General features: G+C 36.7%; 1 protein-coding gene across 1 annotated transcript; it reads left to right on the forward strand.

The window, feature by feature from the left end:
• LOC116405532 (pentatricopeptide repeat-containing protein At4g04790, mitochondrial-like) lies at positions 1–24,670 on the forward strand. The gene is made up of 16 exons (XM_031889499.1): positions 1–329; positions 571–618; positions 1,342–1,968; positions 3,864–4,043; positions 14,602–14,666; positions 15,084–15,191; positions 15,348–15,461; positions 16,361–16,456; positions 16,580–16,678; positions 21,676–21,795; positions 22,719–22,823; positions 22,935–23,099; positions 23,186–23,316; positions 23,432–23,510; positions 23,944–24,161; positions 24,272–24,670. The coding sequence occupies exons 1-16, from the start codon at positions 101–103 to the stop codon at positions 24,438–24,440; spliced, it is 2,553 nt and encodes an 850-aa protein (XP_031745359.1). The 5' UTR covers positions 1–100; the 3' UTR covers positions 24,441–24,670.
• Positions 24,671–24,854: the final 184 nt, after the last annotated feature.

The raw sequence follows: 24,854 nt of genomic DNA on the forward strand, positions 1-24,854 counted from the left end.
AGTTGCCCTGGCCGATAAACCCGAAAACCCAGCTGAGAGCGGTGCAGCTCAATTCGCCGGAGACCGGGAAGTTGCGGACCTCTTGGAATCTGATTCTCCAATGCGTTCCAAACTAAGCTCACTAGTCCGCTCCGCCATCATATCTTCAAAATCTTCACAGAATGCCCAAGATGCCGCTCTTCAAAACTACGTTTCCACTATTGATCCTTTATCTCCCAGCACCTCTCTCTCTAACGCCATCAACTCCCCGACCTCCAAGAAGCTTCCTCAGAACCCCAATTCTGACGTTCAATTTCCTGCTCTCATTCTAGAAGAGTCTTCGGATTCTGGTACGTGTATTGCATTTTATTACTTTGGTTATGTTTACATCATGTTTTTGTTATTTTGGTTAATGTGTCTATAGTTAATCTTCAATCCAGCTTAATTTTGCCGTAGGCTTCGTGGTTTAGTGTTTTGTTGAAGCTGAAAAGAAGTTTTATTTTAATTATATTTCATTTGCATTGAAGGGCATGTGAATGACATTTGATTTGTCTTGTTTTACTTATCCCAAAAGTTCATGTTTTAATGCAGGGGATCCTACGAAGCATCTAGCCAAGGCCATATCTTCCGTTCTGTGCGGTACGTGTCATTGAATGTTTGTTGTAGGAATTCAATCTCAATTTGTTTTAGATTTATTATAACTCATTAGTTACAATTTCCTTCTTTAAGTTGTTAATAACCTAATAAGCATATGGTAAATATTGAAGGTCAACGGCTAAAATATCTAATGAGTTTCTTTGGCTACTAAACGTAGGGTCAGGCAATTGTCCAATCCTCGAAGGTTTGGTCCAGCTCACGTATTAAAAAAAACATGTAGTGCCTTAGAAATTTTAGAGTGTATTCCTCTTGATGTATCTTTCAGCATTAGTCTCTTTTCATTTTACTAGTTTTCTTTAAAAAAAATAGCCACCTTTTGGATCTTACGTTTCAGATTTTTATGTTGTCTATTTCATCATACTGAGAATGAAGGGATGTGAGTAATCGAATTAATTTCCTGTCCAGTTATACAAGCTGATTAAATAAATTCTTATGTAGTAATACGTTCTATAAATTATAATAATTTTGATGATCAAACTGTAAACTAAAAATTTGGTTTCTTACATGGGCAGGTTTCACCATCCTAAACAGGTTTTAAAGTTGCATTTACTATTTATAATTATTTGATTTGTAATTTTCATAGACATTATTTCATATGTTATCGTCTTGTTTTGCCTCCAATTATGAATCTATCTTAATGCAGTTCTCAGTTTTTCTGTTTTCTCCAAGTGAACTGCTTTAGTAACGTATTATTTCCTTTTGCAGAAGGCTCATCTGTTATGTCTCCTGAAGCACAAGGAAATTGTGTTGAAGAATCTTTGGAAAAATTATTAGATATACCATGGTTTTCCATCAAAACAAATCATAGCTTAACATTACATCGCAAAGAAATATCCCGGGAAAGAAAGCATAACTGGGTATTAAAAAATACCCAGAGCGATAGATTTAGACGATTAGTTAGAAGTTGCGCAAACAGGCTGGGGAGTGATGTTACTCTAGAAGTCTTTGGTAAATTGGGACGAGAAACTGGTGTGAAAGAATACAATGCACTAGTAGGCATATGTTTAGAGAAGGCTAAGGCAAGTAAGGACGTGGAGGTTGTATTGGAACAGATTGGGAAGGTTTATCAGCTATTTAAACTAATGAAAGAACAGGGTTTCTCATTAGAAGATGAAACTTATGGCCCAGTGCTTGCGTGTTTAATTGACATGGACATGATGGAAGAATTTAATTTTTTCTGTGAGGCTATAAAAGATGGAAATCCAGGCTCAATATCAAGGTTGGGTTACTATAAGATGTTGTTCTATATTAAAATCAATGATGAAGAAAAAGTTCAGGAGCTTTGTTACCGTGCTACAGTTGATGATGGAGTGGACAAGTTCAGTTTACAAGGTACGGCCAACTGTTTATGGATACACAAACCTCAGCTGCACCTTTTGTCTTCTTGCTCTGAAATAAACAATGGGGAAGTTTTGCTTATCGGGAAACTCTATTTTTGTTTAAGATAATTGTTAAATTGGCGCCAAACCTAGAAGTTTAAGCTGATGGGTTTGGGTAAAGTTAATTATAATTTATACAAATACTTTTAACCATAAGAAATAACCTGTTGATAAAAGCATGAATAACAAGGGATCTTTTTTTGGCTGAGAAATTAGTAGAAAGCTCTCAATCAGCTATAGTAAATAACAACAAGAAATAACTAAATGTCTTGGTTGCAGCCTAAAAGAAATGCATATAGTCAGGTGGCGAGTCTTTGATGTAACATGTACTATGTTTGAGACTTAAGGCTGACGAGTATTATGTATTTTAAGCTTCTCTGATTTGTAGGTCCCGTTTGGTAAGCATTTCATTTTTGTTTTTGGTTTTTGAAAGTTAAGCCTATTTCCTTTCATTTTATTACCATGACATTAATACGTAAGAGTTGCATTTATAGTTAGACTCTAAAAACAAAAATGAGGTTTTTAAAAACTGTTTTATTATTATTATTTTTAATTTTCAAACTTCGATTTTGTTTTTAAAAAAAGGGTAAAAAGTAGATATATCAAAACAACAAATTTAGAGGTGGAAGAGGTGTTTATAGGCTTAATTTGCAAAAATCAAAACAAAAAATGAAATGGTTACCAAAAGGGACCTTAGTATTTATTGTTTTTACGACAAGTTATTTTTTCAAGTTGTTTTTGCAGCAAGTTAAATTTTCAAGTTTGGTTTAGTTACTCCTTAGTTCATTATTTTAAGTTATTCTTTTAAATCTCTCAAAGGCTGGTTTGTAGCCTTGAAATAGGGATCCCCAGGCTGTAAGAGGCATTAGTTCTAAGCGAGTTCTTCAAGAATTCTCTAGATTTTGTTCAAGAAATTAGTTCTACACCAGACTCTCTCCCACCTCTTTCTATACCCTGGAATATTTTAGCTTTCCTTTTGAGAATAGGGTCAGCAATGATATAGGACAATTCTTGGAAATTATATTGAGGTTTAGAGTTCAATTTTGAAGTTGTGATAATTTTAAGGCTTTAGGGACAATCAAACTTGAAGTTGAATTCTTATTTAGCGTTTGCAATGAAAAATAACAAGCTATGTGAAAGAAATTTATAATAGAAGGAACCTATAATAAATAACACCTTTGGCATCCTCCTTGGGCAGCCCATAAAAATTCTTTGAAGTGATTAGAACAGTGTTTTCTCTGTTTAACTATTTCTGGAAAAAGGTTGTAGCTATTGTTTTAAAGATAATGCAGAGTTTAGCACATTTATCAACTGGGTACATACCAAAGGGAATATGACCGAGTTTCCCACTTTCCCACCCTTCGTTACCTGTACGGATAAAATGATAATCTCTCTAGATACTTTTACATATTATATAGTAGCACACACTACTTCTATCCACTCCTTCATCAGGTCAGTTAGTCTTACCAGTCATGATGGATATGATCTTCTACAGGAGTTCAGTAGGTTGTCATGGTTGTTTCATATGATTTCAGTACTTTCTTACACATTAAATAAGAACACACCCACACCCACACCTACACCCACACCCACACACAACTTCTATCTAATCCACTCATTCATCAGATCGGTTAGTCTTATTGGTCATGATGGATATGACCTTCTACATGAGTTCAGTAGGTTATGGATGTCCCATATGGCATAAGCAATTATAAAATTGAAATTTACATTCACAAACTTTTTTTATCAGCTATGTTCATGTTTTTGGTGAGCATATATCTTACGATGAAATGGATACATTTCAGAGATAAACCTGTTTGGTTAAAAATTTGGAACCTTTGGTTACAGAAAATTATTTGTTGGCACTCTGTGGAAGTGAGCAGAAGAAGGAACTTTTACAGATGCTGGAAGTTATAGACATCACAAAACTTTCGACAACTGTAGTTGCACCTAACATCTTCAAATCCTTAGGGAGGCTATCACTTCACACTTTTGCAGAGAAGTCACTTTTGGCGTTTAAAACTTCTGGTACGTTGATGATTGCCTTAAAATTTTATTGACAATGAATTTGAAGCAGTCATTTCTTTGTTTTGGAGTGTATATTGAATAAAGTCAAATGCATTGATATAGAAATGTTTAGAATTAGTGGACTTGACCCTTAGGGTATTTATGGAAAGATTATGGAAATATTTACCCTAATTCCTAAATCTTTTCATTTTTTATTCCCTTATGTATTACATTTATTCTCCCTCATTATAACTATCGTATAATTCAATTTAGAAAATAATAAAAGAACAACAATATCGTGGTTTTTCTCCCGGTACTCGGGTTTCCACGTAAGTCTTGGTTTCATGTTTATTGCTTTCAATATGGTATTAGAGCAAAGCAACAACAAAACCTTAGAAAACATTTTAGGAGGAGCCTAGACCAAACCAGCCGCTGCCGCCGCCACCATGGACGCCGTCATGAAAAAATTAGTCCTACAACTTCAGGAATCGTCGATCTACACAGTGGGACCACCCTCGTCGCCGTCCGTGCAACCCTCCGGCCAGAATCTCTTTCACTCGCTGCCATCTGTTTGCCTCACCGCCAACCCAATCTCTTCTACTCACTATCGGTTGTCCAACAGTCATACCCTTCTGGACAGTCGCAGCCCACACACTGCCCATGCTCTCCGATTATGGACAGCCACCACAAAAACTGTCAGATTTGTTCGTTTGCGCGCTGCTATCCGTCGACCCTTATTTATAGTAACGAGATTGATGGTAGATCAAGGGTTGAAGCGGGTGAGTCTTCGGCACATTCCAAACCAACCGAGTTGTCGATGTATTCCAAGAACCCAGTAATTTCGCTCCTCAATTTGCCTTTGAATTATATAACTGACTTTGCTGCTGCCTTTAGTGCTCGATCCTTGACCCATGATAATGAAAAGAATAGTGGAAAACCAATCCTTGTAGCTAGCACTGCAAGAAACAATGGCACACCAAGGATCAGTGTTGGAAACTCCACGATTGTTCCCCACGATGGAAGAAACGTTCCTACAATGACAAACTGAACTTAGAACGTGCCTATGTTAGTGAGATTGCTAACACCTCTTAGTTAATTGGCCCCACTGCAAGCTAAACCAGCTTTCCTACTCTGGGCGCCATTGCTCAGTCAGGTATGCTTCAGTTCCTTGGCCTTATTAGTGTTGATGGGAAGAATCCTGGATTTTAGACTCGTGGGCTACAAATCCTTTAATAGGTTCTTCGGAGCACTTTGTCTCTTATACCCCTTGTGCTGGTAATGAGAAAATCCAGATAGTCGATGACTCTTTAGTCCCGATTGTTGGCAAAGGACAAATAGTTCTCTTCAACGGTCTCTCTCTCCATAATGTTTTGCATATGCTTAAGCTTTCTTACAATTTGTTATCTATCAATAAGATCACTCGTGAGTCGCATTGTAAAGTTATTTTCTTACCTGAATCTGTTTGTTTCAGGACTTGAGCTCAGGGAAGACGATTGAGATTGTCATACATAGCAAGGAACTTTACATCCTTGATGATGATACCTCTGGTAGTAGTATCTCTAGGACTAGTTTACTGCCTTCCTATTTTAGCACTTTTCTAAACATGACTTTATGTTGTGGCATTTTCGGTTGGATCACCCGAACTTTACTTATTTGAAATATTTGTTTTCCCATCTATTTTCTAAAATTGATGTCTCCTTACTATCTTGTGATGTGTGTATTCGGGCAAAACAACATCGAATTTCATTTTCCTCACAACCATATTACCCTTATCCATAGTGACGTTTGTGGTCCTTCCAAGGTCACCACCTCATCTGGGAAATGATGGTTTGTGACTTTCATTGATGATCATAACTGTCTTACCTGGGTCTACCTTATCGCCAATAAATCTGAGGTTTCATCTATTTTCCAAAGCATCTATCACACCATTGAAACACAATTTCATACAAAAATTTCCATTTTTGAAGTGATAATGATCGGGAATTCCTAAACCATAACCTTAGTGAATTCCTAGCCTCCAAGGGGATTGTTCACCAAAACTTGCGTGCCTACACTCCTCAACAAAATGGGGTGGCTGAGCAAAAATACCGTCATCTTCTAGAAGTAGCCCGTTCCCTTATGCTATATACTTCCCTTTCTTCATACTTGTGGGGAGATGCTGTTCTTACAGTAGCTTATTTAATCGATAGAATGCCTTCTCGTATCCTCCACCTTCAAACTCCCTTAGATTGGCTTAAGGAGTCCTATCCTTCTACTCACCTAATTTATGAGGTTCCCCTTCGTGTGTTGGGGTGTACCGCTTATGTCTATAATTTCAGCCCTAATTATACCAAATTTACCTCGGGCTCAAGCATGTGTGTTTGTTGGGTATCCCTTTCATCAGCTCAGTTATAAATGTTTCATCTACCGTCCAGGAAATACTTCGTCACTATGAATGTTACTTTTTGTGAGGTCCGACCCTACTTTTCTGTTAGCCATCTTCAGGAGAAGAGTATGAGTGAAGAGTCCAACTGTACCTTAGAGTTTACTAAACCTAGTCCTAGTACCGTGTCTGACTTCGATCCTCATCTCATTATACTACCCACAAAAGTTCTTTGAAAAACGTATTATAGAAGGAATCTTAGAAGGAAGTTGGGTAGACCTAAACATGTGATAGAACACCAAGTAGTGTGTTCTACTAATTTATTAAACAACCAAACTTTTACAGAAAACAGTACTAACACAGTCTTGAAAACAAAGTACAACACAAGAACTAATACAAAGATAAATCAAGTTCAACATAAAACATCAAAACAGTAAAGTACTTCACGATAATGGAAATAACTTGCTACAGACTACAGAAACTGAACACTTTCTGCATTCCCTGCTCTCCAGGAAATTACAGCCCTCCACTTCCAGAAACTGATTAACCACCCCCTCTCTTCCCTTCCTTCTTTCCCTTTTAACTCCCTCCCGTGTAACTAATCGTGGTCCCACCAAGGTGGTCTCCATTTCTTTCTCCATTTCTCTTCTCTTGTTCAGGTGCAACTGCTCCCTTTTTCCTCCTACTAAATTGTAAAATAATTGGTGGTCTATCAACATGTTGAGATTGATTGACATTTCATCAAAGAAAGACTTGACAGTGGAGCATATGCATTCCGTACATCCCTTTGAGCCAACAGGTTGTTGATGTTCTCACCAAGGGGCTTCTCAAACCAAACTTCGACTTTTGTGTTAGCAAGTTGAGCCTCATTGATATTTACGTTCCAACTTGAAGAGGAGTTAGAATTAGTGGGCTTGGCCCTTAGGGGATTTATGGAAAAATTATAGAAATATTTACCCTAATTCCTAAATCTTTTCCTTTTTTATTTCCATGTGTATTCTATTTATTCTCCCTCATTTTACCTATTGTATAATTCAATTTAGAAAATAATAAAAGAACAATAATATTGTAGTTTTTCTCCTGGTACTCGGATTTCCACGTAAGCCTTGGTTTTGTGTCAATAGAAACTAAAATCAATATCTTTTTATCCTTAATTTTTGAAATGGAGAAAGATTGATCAGAAGCTACTTCATTGATGCAAGCTCACTATTCACTATACTTACTATTGACTTTGATCACGTATGATTTCTGTTGGAATTAGTGGGCTTGGCCCTTAGGGTATTTATGGAAAGATTATGGAAATATTTACCCTAATTCCTAAATCTTTTCCTTTTTTTTATTCTTTTGTGTATTCTATTTTTTCTCTCATTGTACCTATTGTAAAATTGATAAGAAAATAACAAGAAGAAAAATATTGTGGTTTTTCTCCCGGTACTTGGGTTTCCACATTAGTTTGTGTGTTTTTTGTCTTTACTTTCAACATGTTTTCAGAGCAGGACATTAAACAAACTTTAAACAACCCAAGTTGTGATGGAAATTAAACAGATGAGATAGCTGCCGGTTCTAATGTCTCCGTTGTCGATGCTCGGATCAATGCTGCCATGGACGAATGGCTACGCTGCCTTCAGAAAACGTTGGAAAACATAATTCAACAGATTTTCTTGTCGTCCGCGTCGCCAGAAACCACCCACGTGACTCCATGCTTTGGCCCATTCTGTTTAGATGCAGTGGACCAACCTAACTGTGCCACCCTCGTCATCATTTGTGGCTTGTAGTGTTCCCCAAGTGTCGATTCATGTTCTGCCACCTAATTCCGACCGGCCACCATTGCTTCTATAGTCAAATCGATATGCCCTGCCACCCATTAATCTTAGTTATTATCCCGATGTTAAGAATCCTCAAATTCACTTGACATTTGAGGTTGGTGAATTTTCGGCACATTCCAACCTTAACGTGCAGGCTTCCTCTTCGGGAATAACTCAAGAACAACTGGAAGGGCTTCAACAACAAATTGTTTCTTCCTTATCTTGTGATGTGTACGTACAAGCTAAACAACACCGAGTTTCGTTTCCCTCGCACCCTAAGCCAACCTGACCTTTTACTCTTGTCCATAGTGATGTATGGGGACCATCCAAGGTCACTACCTTCTCTGGAAAATGATGGTTTATGACCTTTATTGATGACTATACTCGTCTTACTTGGGTTTTTTCTGATCTCCGACAAATCCGACGTTACCTCTACATTCTAGGACTTTTATCACACCATAGAAACACAATTCAATACAAAGATTGCAATCCTGCGAAATGATAATGGTCATGAGTTTCAAAACCACTTTGTCAACGAGTTCTTATCCTCTAAAGGAATTGTTCACCGAAGTTCCTGTACTTACATCCCCAAATAATGGGGTTGCCGAACGAAAAAATCGTCACATTTTGGAAGTTGCTCGATCCCTTATGTTGTCCACTTCTCTTCCTATCTTTGGGGTGATGCCATTCTCACTGCCACTCATCTCATCAACCACATGCCTTCCTCGCACAAGAAGATGTCGTACCCGAGAACTCAAAAGTCAAAGAAAGGTCTAAACTGTTGTTCTTCAGTTTTAGACACCATTAGATTGCCTCAAAGAATCGTATCCCTCCACTCGTCTCATACCTAATGTTTCCCTTCGGCTGTTCGGATGCTCTGCCTATGTCCTAGCCATGGTCCTAACCAAACTAAATTTGTCCCTAGGGCTCAAGCTTGTGTGTTTGTTGGGTATCCTCTACACCAACGAGACTATAAATGCTTCCATCCATCTTCACGTAAGTACTTTGTTACCATGAATGTCACCTTTATTGAAGATCGCCCTTTTTTTCCCGTTAGTCTACTTCAGGAGGAGAGTATGAGTGAAGAGTCTAACTATATGCTTCCCTTAGAGTCTACTTGTTCTACTGTGGTTACCTTAATTGATCCTAGCCTTCACAGTACAGTGCTACCAACAAATCAAGTTCATTGGAAAACCTATAATAGGAATCTCAGAGAAGGAGTTAAGTCTCCTGTTGTTTAGACGACTTCAGTTCAGGATTATCAACCAATAAGAGATCAAGGTATGGCTGATTCCATTAACTCACATAGTAATAACATAATGGGTGAGAATGACAGATCTAAGACGAATTCAATTGATTCACATATCAACAGTAAGGCAGGTGAGAACGACGTGTTTGAGACAGTTGTTCTGGAAGATATGTGTGAGCAGGGCAGTATTGATGGAGTCATTATAGACGGAGAGGACAAGATTGATGAGAACGAGATTGTTGCTGAACATACTGAAAACAAAACTAAGTCAAACCATTATGGAAATACTAGTAAGTACGATCCATCTCTTAATCTTCCTATTGCACTGAGGAAAGGTACTAGGTCCTGTACAAAGCACTCCATATCTAATTTTGTGTTATACGAGAATTCTCACCACAGTTCAGAGTTTTTACTACCCCTATTGACTCTACCACAATTCCCAAGAGTATCCACCTTGCCTTAGAGTGTCCGAAATGGAAAGCTGCTGTCATGGAAGAAATGGGAGTCTTGGAAAAGAACAAGGCTTGGGATCTCTACACACTCCCTAAGGGACACAAGATTGTTGGATGCAAATCGGTGTTTACACTTATTGAAAAGAGAGACAACGAGTTCACACCAATTTACGTGGAAACCCGAGTACCGGGAGTAAAACCACGATTGTTTGTTGTTATTATTTTCTAATGAATAAAAAATAGGTATAGGGGAGAATAAATAGAGTACATATGGAATAAAAAAGGAAAGATTTAGGAAAATAAGGAATACATTCCCATAATCTTTCCATAATTATTCTAGGATTCTAACAAGGAAAAAGCCTAGAAAAAAGGAAAGAATTCCAACACTCCCCCTCAAGTTGGGACGTAAATATCAATGAGGCCCAACTTGCTAACGCAAAAGTCGAAGTTTGGTCTGAGAAGCCCTTTGGTAAGAACATCAGCAACCTGTTGACTCGAAGGGATGTACGGAATGCATATGCTCCCACTGTCAAGTTTTTCTTTGATAAAATGTCGATCAATCTCAACATGTTTAGTTCTATCATGTTGAACAGGGTTGTTAGCAATACTAATAGCGGCTTTATTATCACAGAAAAGCTTCAATGGTGTCTCACATTCCTGATGAAGATCTGTCAAAACTTTCTGAAGCCAAATTTCCTCACATATTCCTAAACTCATAGCTCTTGTATTCAGCCTCAGCGCTGCTCCTGGCCACAACACTTTGCTTCTTACTCCTCCAAGTTACAAGATTGCCCCAAACAAAGGTACAATAACCAGAGGTAGATTTTCTGTCAACAACAGATCCTGCCCAATCCGAGTCAGTGTATGCCTCAATGGTCTTTCTGTCTGTTTTTCTAAACATCAGCCCTTTACCAGGTGTTGATTTTAAGTATCTCAAGATTCTGTTGACAGCTTTCATGTGTTCCTCATTAGGGGTCTGCATAAACTGGCTGACAACACTCACAGCAAAGGAAATATCAGGACGAGTATGAGATAAGTAAATTAATTTACCCACGAGGCGTTGATACTGTTCTTTATCAACTGGAACTTGATCATCAGAGTTTCCTAGTTTGCAGTTGAATTCAATAGGAGTGTCAGTGGGACGACATCCTAACATACCTGTCTCGGTTAACAAATCAAGGATGTATTTTCTTTGAGATACGGAGATACCTTCTTTAGATCTGGCCACCTCCATTCCAAGGAAATATTTCAAATTTCCCAAATCCTTGATTTCAAACTCATCGCCCATTCTCTGCTTTAGTTGACTGATTAAGCTATGTCCCAAGTACAGAGCATATGGTACAATTGACAGACATAAGGCCAGACTAATTGCAAAAGGGTTCACTCAGATCTATGAGATTGACTATTCTGAGACTTTTTCTCCTATTGCAAACTTGAAAACTATTAGAGTTTTGTTGTCTGTGGCAGTGAATAAAGATTGACCCCTATATCAACTTGATGTTAAGAATGAATTCTTGAATGGAGATCTTAAAGCAGAAGTGTATATGAGCCCGTCTCTAGGATTTAAAACTCAATTTAATAATCAGGTTTGCAAGCTTCGAAAGTCCTTATACTGGTTGAAACAATCATCAAAGAGCGTGGTTTGACAGATTTTCCACTTTCATCAAGTCTCGGGGTACAATCGGGGGCACTTGCCACCTTGTTCATCAAAGTATCAAGGTAGGGAAAATTGCAGTATTGATTGTCTATGTCGATGACATTGTACTATCTGGGGATGATACTGATGAGATTGTTCAACTAAAGAAAAAGATGAGGTTTGAGTTTGAAATCAAGGATTTGGGAAATCTGAATTATTTCCTTGGAATGGAGGTGGCCAGATCTAAAGAAGGCATCTTCGTGTCTCAAAGAAAATACATCCTTGATTTGCTAACTGAGACTGGTATGTTGGAATGTCGTCTGACTGACACTCCTATTGAATTCAACTGTAAACTAGGAAATTCTGATGATCAAGTTCCAGTTGATAAAGAACAATATCAACGCCTTATAGGTAAATTAATTTGCTTATTCCATACTCGTCTTGATATTTTCTTTGCTGAGTGTTGTCAGCCAGTTTATGCATGCTTCGTATGAGGAACACATAAAAGATGAATTACTATAAAGCTGGCCCATTGGGAAACAAAGAAGAAAAACTACCCTTTTTAAAGGGGTGTTTAAATTTACAACAATTCAAAGCATGAAACAAAATTATGTCTACAAAATTATAGAAGTTTGAGAAAAAATGTCCCTTTTTTATATCTGGGAGTGTTCATGCCAACTTTTTTATATCTGGGAGTGTTAATGCCAACTTACACGCACCTCGAAAAATCGTAGGAAATTAATTTCTAAGTAGGTGACCGTCATGGATCAAGTCCATGACCGCTTAGTCATATTTTTTGAGACCATGTCTTCTTTTTTACCACTAGGCTAATAATACCCATTGTGTTTGAGAAAATGTCCTTGAAATTCCTTCCATTCCTATCACACTTCAGAATCTGGAATCTGAAGGAAAACTTGATTAAGAACTAACCAAGAGGACTTTTTTCGATACCATGGAAGTGACCCACAAATTCTGAATCAAGAATAGCAAAGATACTGTTTGTCAACACTACATTCCATTCTAAAGCATTCAACACTCTTGACCTAATTCAACAACGTGACCCAATTCCTTTTCTCTCTCTCTCTCTCGTGAATATTCTCAAATCTTATATTGTGTGCAATGAGGAACACAAAATTTTAAAAACCAAAAGCCCCAAAACCACATAAAACCCATAGAAAGGGATCCTCCATACCACAAGGAGTCAAACGAATGTTTCCCAGTGTAGGCTGATGACGAAAGCAGAGTAGTTAGAACCTAACTGTTGGAAGGTAAGTTCTCTCTCATCTGTCTCCTTTCTCTCTCTTTTCTCTTTCTACCTGTTTGCTATTCCCCTTCCGTCGATTTCAACTTTTTGATGCCCTCCCTGACATTCTCTTTGTTACTCCATCCGCTCGGCATTCGCTCTCACGAGCAGTCTTCATCAACACTCCCACAAGTAGAGCAATTTTCCGAGTTTGGGTTGTAGTCACAATGGAAGTAGAAAGCTGCAAGCTGCTAAGTTCTTTTTATTGTATTTGGTCAGAGAACGGTTTTTTTCATAGAGAGGATGTGGAAGCTCAAAGGGATGCAGTCTCAGAAGCTCAGCTGAAATGGTTTTTGGTTGCTATAGCAGAGCTAACAAGTGGCTGAAAGGATCACTTCTTCCTTAAAAATGGGGGTGGACCGTGGAAGAACAAAACTTTCAAAGTTTAGAACTGAAGAGGGATGGATTTTAAGTTGTGATTTAGGGTGGGGTGATTGGATTGGTTGTGAGATAGGGAGTCTCCCCTCTTTTTATCTATGCCTCCCTCTTGGTAATAATCCAAAGAGCGTTTCTTTATGGGATCCAGTGGTGGATAAAGTCCGCAGGAGGTTGGCTTCGTGGAAAAAAGCTTCTTTTTTAAGGCGGGTCGTCTCATTTTGATTAAGTTTGTGCTAAGCGGTTTTTCAAACTATTCTTTTCCTTTTTAAAGCTCCGGAGGAGGTGTGCATGTGTTTGGCGGGGTTAATGCGGGATTTGAAGGGCTGTGTGAAGGAAAAGCTCTTATCTCATAAGGTGGGAGTTGATTGAGAAACCATTGTCTTTAGGAGGTCTAGAAACTGGAAACCCAAGAATCCCTATCAAAGCCTTTTAAGTGTTGGGGTGTCAACCTAGTTGAGATGCTTAGGTGTGCCTCTTGGTCCTTAGGTTTCCTTGTTTTGGTGCTCTTTCTATAACTCTTTTGTACATTGAGCATTAATCTCGTTTTATTTTTTTATTAATATATAATATAGTGGTTGTTCTCCTTTTCAAAAAAAAAAAAAAAAAAACACTGTGACCCAATTCTGTGAACTAAATGAACAAGAAGCTTACATGGAAAGGAGAAATGATTTTGAGAAACAGTCCCATGAATGGAATGGTTGGAGTGTCAGGTAGCTGAATGAACTTAAAAAGTACACATAGGTTAAGCTATGTCCCAAACTTTCAAGTTTGTATCTATTTGGTCTCCAAAATTTAAAATGTGTCTAATACATCCCAGATTTTCAATTGTGTCCAGTAGGGCCCTCAACTTTTAGTTTAGTGTCAGGTAGGTCCTTTCAAAAGTTTTAAAAATTAACTGAACTAATAAAACTCTAAACTCTCAATATTTTGTCTAGTGCATGTACGTCCATCAATTTTTAAAAAGAATGCTGATTAGGTAAAATTGAAAATTCAGGGACTGTTTGGGCATAAAGTTGAAAGTTCAATAATTGACACTTTTTGATGTTTAGGTACTAAGCTGAAAGTTCGAAGAATGAACTTATAGTTTAACTTTTCAATAAATAGGCATCTTAAAGCAAATTCTTTTCTTATATAAGGTGGAGAAATGTCTTAGGCTTTTGGATATTCGTTAGTTGTTTCCTAAAAGAACCAGATATTAGCACGTCACTAAAACATTTTAATATGCATATGTACTATTTTTAATTGACTTTCTTCAGCCGTATGATCTATTGTCTTTTATTGTTCTCTGTTCAAATCACTTTCTTCCAGCAAGAATTGTGTTTTTGGCTCAGTAGTCATTGATAAGCACATCGTCATCTGAAGGCCCATATTGTATTACTTAATTAAAATTGCAGGGAATGGAGCAGATGATATCTCATATCTTATATATAATTATGCTGTCAGCATTCCAAATTTAGCGGTGAGATTCCCATGAACTATGCTGGTAATGTCCTTGAGTCTACCACCTCTGCTTCTCAGGCAGTTGGATTGTTTTTAGAAGTGGGTGCTCTTTAACTTTTCCAAAGTTTTATTTTGGAAGTCATTTTGTTTTTTTCCATCTTGTCACATTAGTTTTTAAGATTTATACAAATTTAATAATAAAGCAAAAGAAGAAGAAAGAATTGGTTTCAATAGTAACACATCGTGTTTGATATAAATTTTAAATGAGCAAGCTTTTTTTTTTTGTGGGGGGAGGGTCTTTCTGCATTTGTTTGGGTACTGTTGCTGTACATGCACGAGAGTTTTGATGGATGTTCAAGATTTTTTCTTTTTAAAGGAATTGCTTTTTTATTCTATTATTGATTTATTTCTCAATTTGTTTTTGATAACGTGGAAGATTGAGGATGTGGTTTCAAAGTTCAAGAGCATGCACTTCGAGTTAGTTATCAATCCTTCATCTGCTTCATATGAGAAGCTCATCTGTTATTGTTGTGGTTTATTTAAGGTATGATATTGGTGAAAAGACTGCTAAACAGAAATTTCTTTTGAACTTTTGTGAGACCCTTTATTTATTTTGAATAAGACAATTTAAGTTTGTTTTCCTTATTATTTTTTTAGGTGTAGTTTGTGACATTGGCTTTCTTTTTAAAATCCGATGTAGGTTCACATGGCCCTTGACATAGCAAATGAAATGTGTGATGCAGATTTCACACCATCAACAGGTGTCTTGCACTCCATTTTGCATGCTTTGGATGAAAGCTGTGAATATAATTTGGTAAGTGTTTTGTCGATTCTATTTTTTAACCAATATTTAAAGTGAACTTGATACTGTATGTCACGTGGTTGCTAATGCTCACATCTTTCGCTTTTGCTTCTGATCATCTTGATATGTGCACTTTATATTTTGAATTTACACATTTTCTTTAGGTAATAGAATAAGTTTTGAATGTTAATAATGTGATTTTGTGGTTAACTGTAAATGTATATATATACTATATGGTAAAAGACAATGTGGCATCTACTTGGGTTTGCCCCATGATTAAGGGTGTCCTGATATCTTTTGGGTTTCCAACTTCTACCTGCCTATTTAAGATATTAACTATTCTATGAGTTACATAATACCAAATATTGTAGGCATCTGCCCCTTGTTTTTATATTCAATCCAATTTTCGGATGTTGCATTCATTTTCCAGTTATGAGGAAGTTCACGCCTGCAGAAATGGTGAAGAGCAGTGAGGAGAGGTATTATTAACAAGAAAGAAATAGATGGTAGATGATAAGGAGGAATAACTTGAATACCGTTTAACTCATACTTAAAAGTTTGTCATCACTAGGATAATTCAAAATCCTTATCTTGTTTTGCCACATATCATTATTTGCTTGGCTTTTTATATATTGTCAATTGTTATGGAGGATCATGATGAACTTCAGTGAGATTATATCTTTTGATCCATTTATGTGTGACTGATGTTGCGATTATGCTTCCATGTGATTTCCTTATTTTCTTGTTTCAATTATCTTCCCTGTGTTCTTTTCGAGACACACACACACACACACAAGGTTTATTTTGTGTGTGCTGGGTTTTTTTTCTCCATATCAATATTGTTTAAACACTAATCAATGAAATGAATTATTGTTATAACACTAGATGCTTCTCTTTCTGCTTATTGCAAGGTTCATCAAGTGTATTCACTCATATGTCGCCATAACTTGAAGCCAGATAGTGAAATCTTGAGGGGCATGATAAATCTGCACGTGAAGATGAAAGATGTAATTCCTTGCTCAAATTTTGTTTTGTTTTCCCTTTTGGCTATTTTGCGTGCTCAAATCTAATTGCATTTAAAAAAAAATTGAACTTTCATGGATATAAAATTTTAAATTTCTTTTTTGCAGTTTAAAGGTGCCTATGATATGCTTAAGGAGTGGGAGAAAATGAACGTAATTCCTACAACTAACTTGTACAATGCTATCATGGCAGGATACTTTCGAGAGGTACCCAACTCCTCAGTTCTATCATCTGTGGTCTTCCTCTTTTTCTTTGCTCGCTGATTTCTCTCCGTAGCATATATCTGACATGTGAATATAGTTAGTGTATGTTCTATTGCTCGCAATCAAGAATTTCCACTACATGTATTTGTTCTCTTATTTTCATTTGATGATGTTATGTTATGGAAGTGCTAGACAACAGGTGGCTCTTGCTTCTTCTAGATTTGTGTATAACAAACACAATTGTGTTTAGATTAAACTATTATTCTTTTATTTTTTTTTCCTTTTATAATCTCTTTTCTTTGGTAGAAATTTCTTGTCTTACATTTATCCTTTATTGGGTCTTTTGTTTTATGAGTAATCAAACACTGAATCAGTCCAAACTACTAAAATCAACTAGGCATCTGAGAAGGAGCTCTTATGTTCAAACTCCTTGTTAGTTAACTCAAGCTGCAAGTCTAGTTTTAGTAGTTTTGAATTAGCCCAACGTTCAAATGTCTAGGAAAGTTGTTAAGTATCTATATCCAGAGTTAATGGCCAGTTTTGTGAAGTTCAATTAGTGGACATTGTTTGATGGAAGAAGAATTGGGGTTAATTGGGTAATTAGTTAATATTTTAGGTTAGTTCCTTTTTTACCCCACTTGTAATAAAATTCTATTAATAGGAGTCTTTCCCTCTTGTATGAAACATATTATCATTTTAATAAAAGATCTATATTCTTAGTTCTTGGAAACTACACCTTGAGGTTACTTGGTGCCAAAATAAAATAAATTTCTGTATATTTCGCAAAGAGAGAAGAGTTTTCTTAAATAGAAGAACAACCCCCTACAAAGATGAAAAACATAAATTTGACAAATATATTTTTTAGAAAAGGATGCGAGTCTCACTATTATTAGTATTGAAAATAGAGAGACAAAGCTCAATGTACATGAGAGATATACAAAGAGCAATAGGGGGAGGGGAGGATTAGCAGGCGCAGGCATCTCAACTAGGCTGACACCCCCTTAGCGCCCTCATCACATCCAAAATGCGAAAATAAACTCACATATCAGGTTAATAAAAGCAATACAACAAAACAATATCAAATTAAAGGCCACAATACAAGGCCAAACAAGATGATAGAAAAAAAAACTATCCAAAACAGAATCACAAGGCACCAAGCTGAGTCCTTGATTGAGCAAAAACATATTGAAGTAGAAGGCTGATCCGGGAGACATGATAATCTAGAACTTCAAGGTGGGGAGACTATAAAGGCTGGCCAATTTAGAACAATCTCCTGCGAAGAGTAATCTTGAAAATATTTAGATAATGAGCACCATGAAGATGCATTCAAACAAGCAGAATCATAGCGTTCCATCCAAGTCAATGAGTTATCATGGAAGACTCTTTGGTTTCTTTCAAACCAGATTTCAGCTAAAAATGCTTTTACTGCATTTGCCCACAAACATTCAGCTGTCTTCTTCTTCAAGTCTGGACCAGCAAGAATTTGAGACACATTGTTCTTAAAAACATGATAGAAAACCCAACAAAAATTGAATGCTTGGAGAAGGTGGACCCAACATTTAAAACCAAAGACACAATCAAATAAAAGATGCCGGATTTTCCATGTTATTAACACAAAGGGGGCAGACATAAGGTGAGAGGGCATGGGAGGAAAGCTTTCTTTGAAGTACTGAGGCACAGTCTAAATTTTCGAAGAGCATAATCCATATGGAAATATTTATCCTTCTTGGACTGTTAGATTTCCAAAACTTTTTGTACAAAAAACTTTCCAATGGAGAAGATGTCGAAAGATGCTTAACCAGTGATTTTACCAAGAAGGAACCTGAGGTTTCAAGGGACCAAAACCTTTGATCTGGAAATGAGGCTGACTGTGAAGGAGAAATCTGACTCAACAAGATCTGAAAATCTAAAATTTCCTCATCATTTAGCGATCTTCTGAAATAGATGGACCAAGAGTTGGTTGAAGAGTCCCAATGATTTGAAACAGACCATTTGGATTGAGTGCGATCCTAACCAATCTTGGAAATTTACGCTCCAAAGTGATAATGTCCATCCAAGGGTGCTTCCAAAACAATATTTTGCTGCCATCACCTAATTTGAAAAGAGCCAATGAGTCAATTTTGCGCTATTGCCTTGATATGCTAAGCCAAGGACTTCTTTAGACTCACGGTTTCTTTTTCATTTGAATGCCAGTTGAAAGTACTACTTCCATGGATGCTTATGATCACTTGACACCAAAGTGAATTTTGTTCTTTTGAGAAACGCCATCCCCACTTAGACAATAGGGCCATATTCTTGTGCTTCAACTTGCCCAAACTAAGTCCTCCATCTTTGTAGGATTTAATTACAGCATCCCATTTTACTAGGTGGTTTAGCTTTCCTACCTTGTTTCCTTTCCAAAAGAACTTTCTCATGATTCTTTCCAAAGAGCTTAGAGCAGATTCTGGCATGAGGAAAACAGACATATAGTATGTAGGGAGACTGGACAAAACTGATTGGCATTGTGTAATCCTCCCACCCCTAGAGAGATTGTATCATCTCCGTTTATCTAGCTATCCATGGACTTTGTCAAGAATGGGCTGCCAAAATCGAGCACTTCTTGGGTAACCACCAAAGGAAGACCGAGATAAATGAAGGGTAGACTTTCTACCTTGTAGTTTAAAATGTTTGCTGTTGAAATAACCTAGCTGTCGTCAATATTTAAACCACAAATAGCTGTTTTCTCCCAATTAATCTTTTGACCGGAACACCATTCAAAGACTAGTAATGTTTTCCTAAGATTTTCTATCATTTCCTCGTCAAATTTCCAAAACAAGAGTGTATCATCCACAAATTTGAAGATAGGAATGTGAATCCTATCTTTTCCAACTACAAAGCCTTCAAACATTTCTTTCTTATGAAGGTTGAAGAAGAGACTGCTCAAAACTTCACTAACCATAAGAAAAAGGAAGGGAGAAAGAGGATCTTCTAAATACAAAAACACTGCTAAAGAAAGGGTTCCAACTAGGTAAGATATTGAGTGTAATTACAAAATATCTTTGAAATTGAAGCCCAAAGAGAAACATGAAACCTCACCAAAGACTAAACCTCACTAGGTCCCTCACCCCATGAGCACTCTATTCTTTCTCTCCTCATAGATCCCACAATATAGCACACACCCAGCAAACAAAAGAGTGCACCTTTCTATTTAAAAGGTAGATGAAGAGGGAACTCCTTGATCATCATCAACCAAACGTCCCACTGGCGAGCAAGCAAAAAATCAAACTCTTGCAAGAAATAGTTCTTAACAAATCTCAGATACTAACACTCCCAGAGAAGATGATCCAAATTTCCCTTCCCTTCAGTCAAAGAATTCAACAAAAAGGATCCATTAACGAAGACAACTTTCTCAAAATCCTATCCATTGTATTCACACAAGACAAGCAAAACTTGCTAGGCGAAGAGCCTTGCTAAAACATCAAAGACCAACTCGACAGTAGGAGAAGGATCCACTAAAATCCAAAAGAATGACTGATAGAACACTGATATAGTGTTTCTATTTTATTGATACCTTCAACAGAATTACAATATAAAAGAAGTAAAAGAACAAGTAAAAGAACTCCAACCCTCTACCCTTCCTCCCTTTCAAGGAATGTTGCGGTCCTATTTCTTCACCAAATTCTTCATGTCCTTCTTCCCTCCCCAACTGCCTATTTATAACCAACTAACTACCAACAAATCTAATTACCTTTCTACCCTACCCTATATTAATCTAGGTATCTAACAATGACTTACAAGAGTAGCTCTCCACCAGTTTAGGACTCCAAACACGAACATTCCTTCTCCCCAATCTAAAGTCAAATCCCTCGATCAAGGAAAGAAGAGACCACCTCCATGTTTCCCTGTTGGACAACAGCCAACAGAATGTAAAAGAGAGGGAAACAGAATCCCTATGGGATGGGTTCATAGCTAGGGCTTGGGATTGCCTGACTATTGGCAATGTCGAAGCGTGGGAATTTGGTAGTAAGCTTTTGGAGAAGACAGATGAAGTTCGGCAGTGATCTTTTTTGAAGTGATGTAAAGCTCGAGGGAATGTACGGTCTTGTTTTAGTTCGAAGTTGTAAGGGAATGTTTCAGATGTTTTTAGAAGATGGAGTTGATCGACTCCTGCTTTGTCTTTCTCTCAATGTTCCCCAAGGCCCTGTTTTGGCTTCAACTTTTAAGCAAGTCAATCAGAAGGTTGAATATGAGAAGCAGAAAACCTTGTGGATGTTGTAGTTGGATCAAGAAAGTCGGAGGTTCATGGGCCAGTTTTGAAAAATGGAGTATGAATCAGCGATGAATATGGAAGTTGATGTTTCCATTTATTGTGTCACAATGGTGAACGTTTAATGGGGTTGTGAGGTTATGTGGTATAAGTATAACATCAAAGAATGCATTCAGGACTTTGACTTTGGGCTTGTCTTGAAGAATTTTGCATGATATCTGTGGGTTTATGCAAAAGTAATAAGGAGAGTAGGTAAGGTTGTTAGTAGTGGAAGACGATCAGAGTCCAAGAATTTTTTCTATCCATATGTGGAATTTTCGTAATTGAGGGCTGGAGATTGGGCAATCTCTGAAGGATGGTTCACGAACTTGTAAATTATCCTTCCTTAGAACAAAAGGTATTATCTCTTTGATGATTGACTTAGGCGTAAGGCTTGTTGTGTTTGAAGAAGATGATGGAGAGGTGTTGTGGATGATGTCTTCTTTATTGGACGAAACCATTTGCTGGCACTTGGATAATTGGAGATGTGGTTCGGTGTGAACGAAGAAGAGGAATATGCAGTTGAATGTATAATTGTGTTTAGTTTTTAATATGAGTCTTTTATATTTTTTTTTATTTTTTGCCAATGATAATTAGTTTCCTCTAACTTATATTTACCTAGATTTTGTTAATGAGAAATAATTCCCCCTCCAAAAGTAACGGTGTTAGGTTTGGACTCCTATAGGCTATAACTAATTCTTCCAATACTCTGCAGAAGAACACCTCTGATGGATTCATGGTTCTTAAGCAAATGGAACTTGCGGATGTAAAACCAGATTCCATAACTTTCAGCTATTTGATCAGCAATTGTGAATGCGAGGAGGATATTATCAAGGTATCAAGGAACTCTTCAAATTTTATTTCTAATTTTATTTGTGACAAATTTTAAAAGCATGATATTATTTGTCGTTTTTATGCCAGAAGTGGCTGCCCGAAAATCAGTTATTGTTCTTGAATACTATGGTGAAAACTAGTCTAATATCACTGAAGCATTTAACATTCTAAAAGCCTTTCAAAATGGTAGGGAGAATAAAACTGTAGACTACAGGAAAATGTAAGTACCAAGGATATTCGTTCTAGTTTAGAATCACAACTAGCTAGCATTCCTACAAAATTCTGCAATATGGATAATTTGAACTTTTGTTTACAGTATACCATGCCTGGTATGGAAGAAAATTTCAGAGTATTTGTGATTTAGAGTTTTACTTTTATTTCACGAAGTAATTTAATTCTATTGTTGCCAACTTTGTCACAAGACATACTCTTGACCAGAAGGTTAGAGGTTTGAATCTTCCATCTTTCAGTTGTTGTACTCGAACAAAAAGAAAAATGAATTGTTGTAAGTTTATATACTTCAACCCGTGATTGTGCATCGGGTCTCTTTCCAGCATGCATAACATTTTTTATTAGCGTTTCTTTTAAGTTGATGGATATTAAATGAGACTTTATCTTGACCTTATGCATTTGTTAATTTCAATCCTTTAATTTTATCCATAATATTCCAACACTAGTTCCAACCTGCACCTAGTAAACTCCTCTTCCACAGTTGGGACTCTGATAAGCTGCCGACTGACCATATAGTTAATCCTTGTATTGACTTTGCCGTATAACTAACCTAAATGCCTAACAAACTATACTTTGTACCAATCACTCAGTACGTTGTTTTTACTAATCTAATATTATTCACTTTACTCTTTAACCTATAAAAACCAAGTATTATATGAATTTAGAAATAAGCCACCTTTCTTCCTGCTGCAGTATTACAAAGAACTGAATCATTCTGGAGTTCAAGCAACAAAGCATGTTTTTATGGCACTTATAAATGCATATGCTGCTCATGGACAATTCGAGAAGGCAAAACAGGTACTTCATCTGGAGGTCCATGCTTGTATTCATATGAAGATTTTCATTAAGAGTCGCCTGAAGTGTGTGGTTTGCAATGTAAGATTATTTAGACGTCATTTTATCTTCTAGGTTATATCAGATGAAGGAATTCCAGTCAAGAACTTGAATGAAGTTAGATGTGTGCTAGTCTCTGCTCTTGCATCAAATGGCCAAACGGCTGATGCCCTGAAAATTTATGATGAAATGAAACAAGCTGGATGTGATTTGGATTGCAAAGCTGTTTCCAGTCTTATTGTAAGTTGAACGGCTGTTACTGTCCTAATGGATGATTATTTCCTCTTTAGTTTTGTAGACTAAAAGTCATTCCCTTTTGTTTCCAGGAGCACTATCCATTCGATGGGCCATTGAATAGAATGCTTCAGTTACTTGGTGATTTGCATCATGATCTTAATGGCTGGATACATTGTTGTAGCAGGATTATCTTATTTTCTGTAAAACACAACGATCTGAGGTTCATCCTGAAAAATTCCTTGCTTAGTTGGATATGATTTGATTTAGATTTATTATTCTCCCATGATAGAGAATTTGATATATGAAGAATCATTGTTTTTTTATCATTTTTGTAGTTCAACTGTTGATCTATTGAAGCAGCTCAGTTACAGATGCACTAATGATGAAACCATAATGGGAGTGACTTTTGATGAGGTTGGTTAATTCCTTTCCGGTTTGTATTTGCAATACAAGACTCTCCACTGAAAGCGATTTTTGATATTTTCGTTGAATGACCTGACTTCTCAAAAATGATTATAGAAGCGGTTTCACCCAAAACACTTTTTCAAACATCTCCTCAATCTGGCGAAGTAATGAATTTTCGTTGAGTGACTTGACCTCTTGAATGATTATAGGAGTGGTTTCATCCAAAACACTTTTTCAAACATCTCCTAAATGTGACGAAGTAATGAATTTGGTTATATGCTTGTGTGCCCTTATTACTATCTAAGAGGCAAACACAGACGATTCAATACAATTAACTAATTCTTCCTTTGTAAATCTCATTCAATTCTTATAATCATATTATGAGTTCTACAATCTGACATAAATCTCCCAGCTTAACTTACAACTCGTTATATATCTCCAGGTTTTCTGCCTCATTGCAAACTCTGAGCCTACATATTTAGAAATAGGCTTACAATTGCTTAAATTTATAAAGAACGATCTTGGTCTTTCTCCGCCGCGGAGATGCCTCGATTTTCTCCTTGGCACTTGTGCTAATGCCAAAGATGCAGAAAGCTCTCGCCTTATCTGGAAAGAATATGAAAATGCTGGCCTCCTTTACAACACCATTAGTTACTTGAAGTGAGCACTGTGATGCTGTTGGTCATTATGTTTCTTTCCTATGCGTCTTTGCTCTAACTTGTTCTTATTGCTTTAAGTTCGCCTAACCTGTACATGGGGCATTTTTGCAGGATGTATCAAGCTCTTTTAGCATCTGGGGACTCAAAATCTGCAAAACTTTTGCTTGGTAAAATTCCAAAAGATGATGCTGATGTTTGTTACATAATTAAGGAATGTGAACGGGTTTATTCTTCTACAGCAAAGAAGAAAAAGGTGTTGAAAATGAGCAGAAATAAGTGAGAGGCTTGAATAGGAAAGTAGGATGGGTTTTAAAATTAACTTGTAGGAGTAAATAAATAGAAACAGGCAGAGATGAATGACAAACCCTTTTGTTTGCTGAATCCAATGCCATTTTGGACTGAATGGTGGAAAAAAAAAATGAAACATACATGTAGATAGAGATAATTGAAAAGTTGTAATGAAATATTTGTTATCAATGAAATCATAGAGAAAAATTAATTAACAAGCCATTTTCTCTTCCCTCAGGTTTAATTTTTACAGTTTTATATCAATTTAGATGCTAACATTTGAATTTCAACAAATTGGATGTTAAGTTTTAAATAGTGTTGCAATTTTATCCCTAGTTGATTTTCGAGGATTTGTCCACTACTTTTATGTGTATAAAAGAACAAGTATTCGATCTTTACAAAATTT

This window comes from Cucumis sativus, unplaced genomic scaffold, assembly GCF_000004075.3.
Source record: "Cucumis sativus cultivar 9930 unplaced genomic scaffold, Cucumber_9930_V3 scaffold115, whole genome shotgun sequence".
Taxonomy (NCBI): domain Eukaryota; kingdom Viridiplantae; phylum Streptophyta; class Magnoliopsida; order Cucurbitales; family Cucurbitaceae; genus Cucumis; species Cucumis sativus.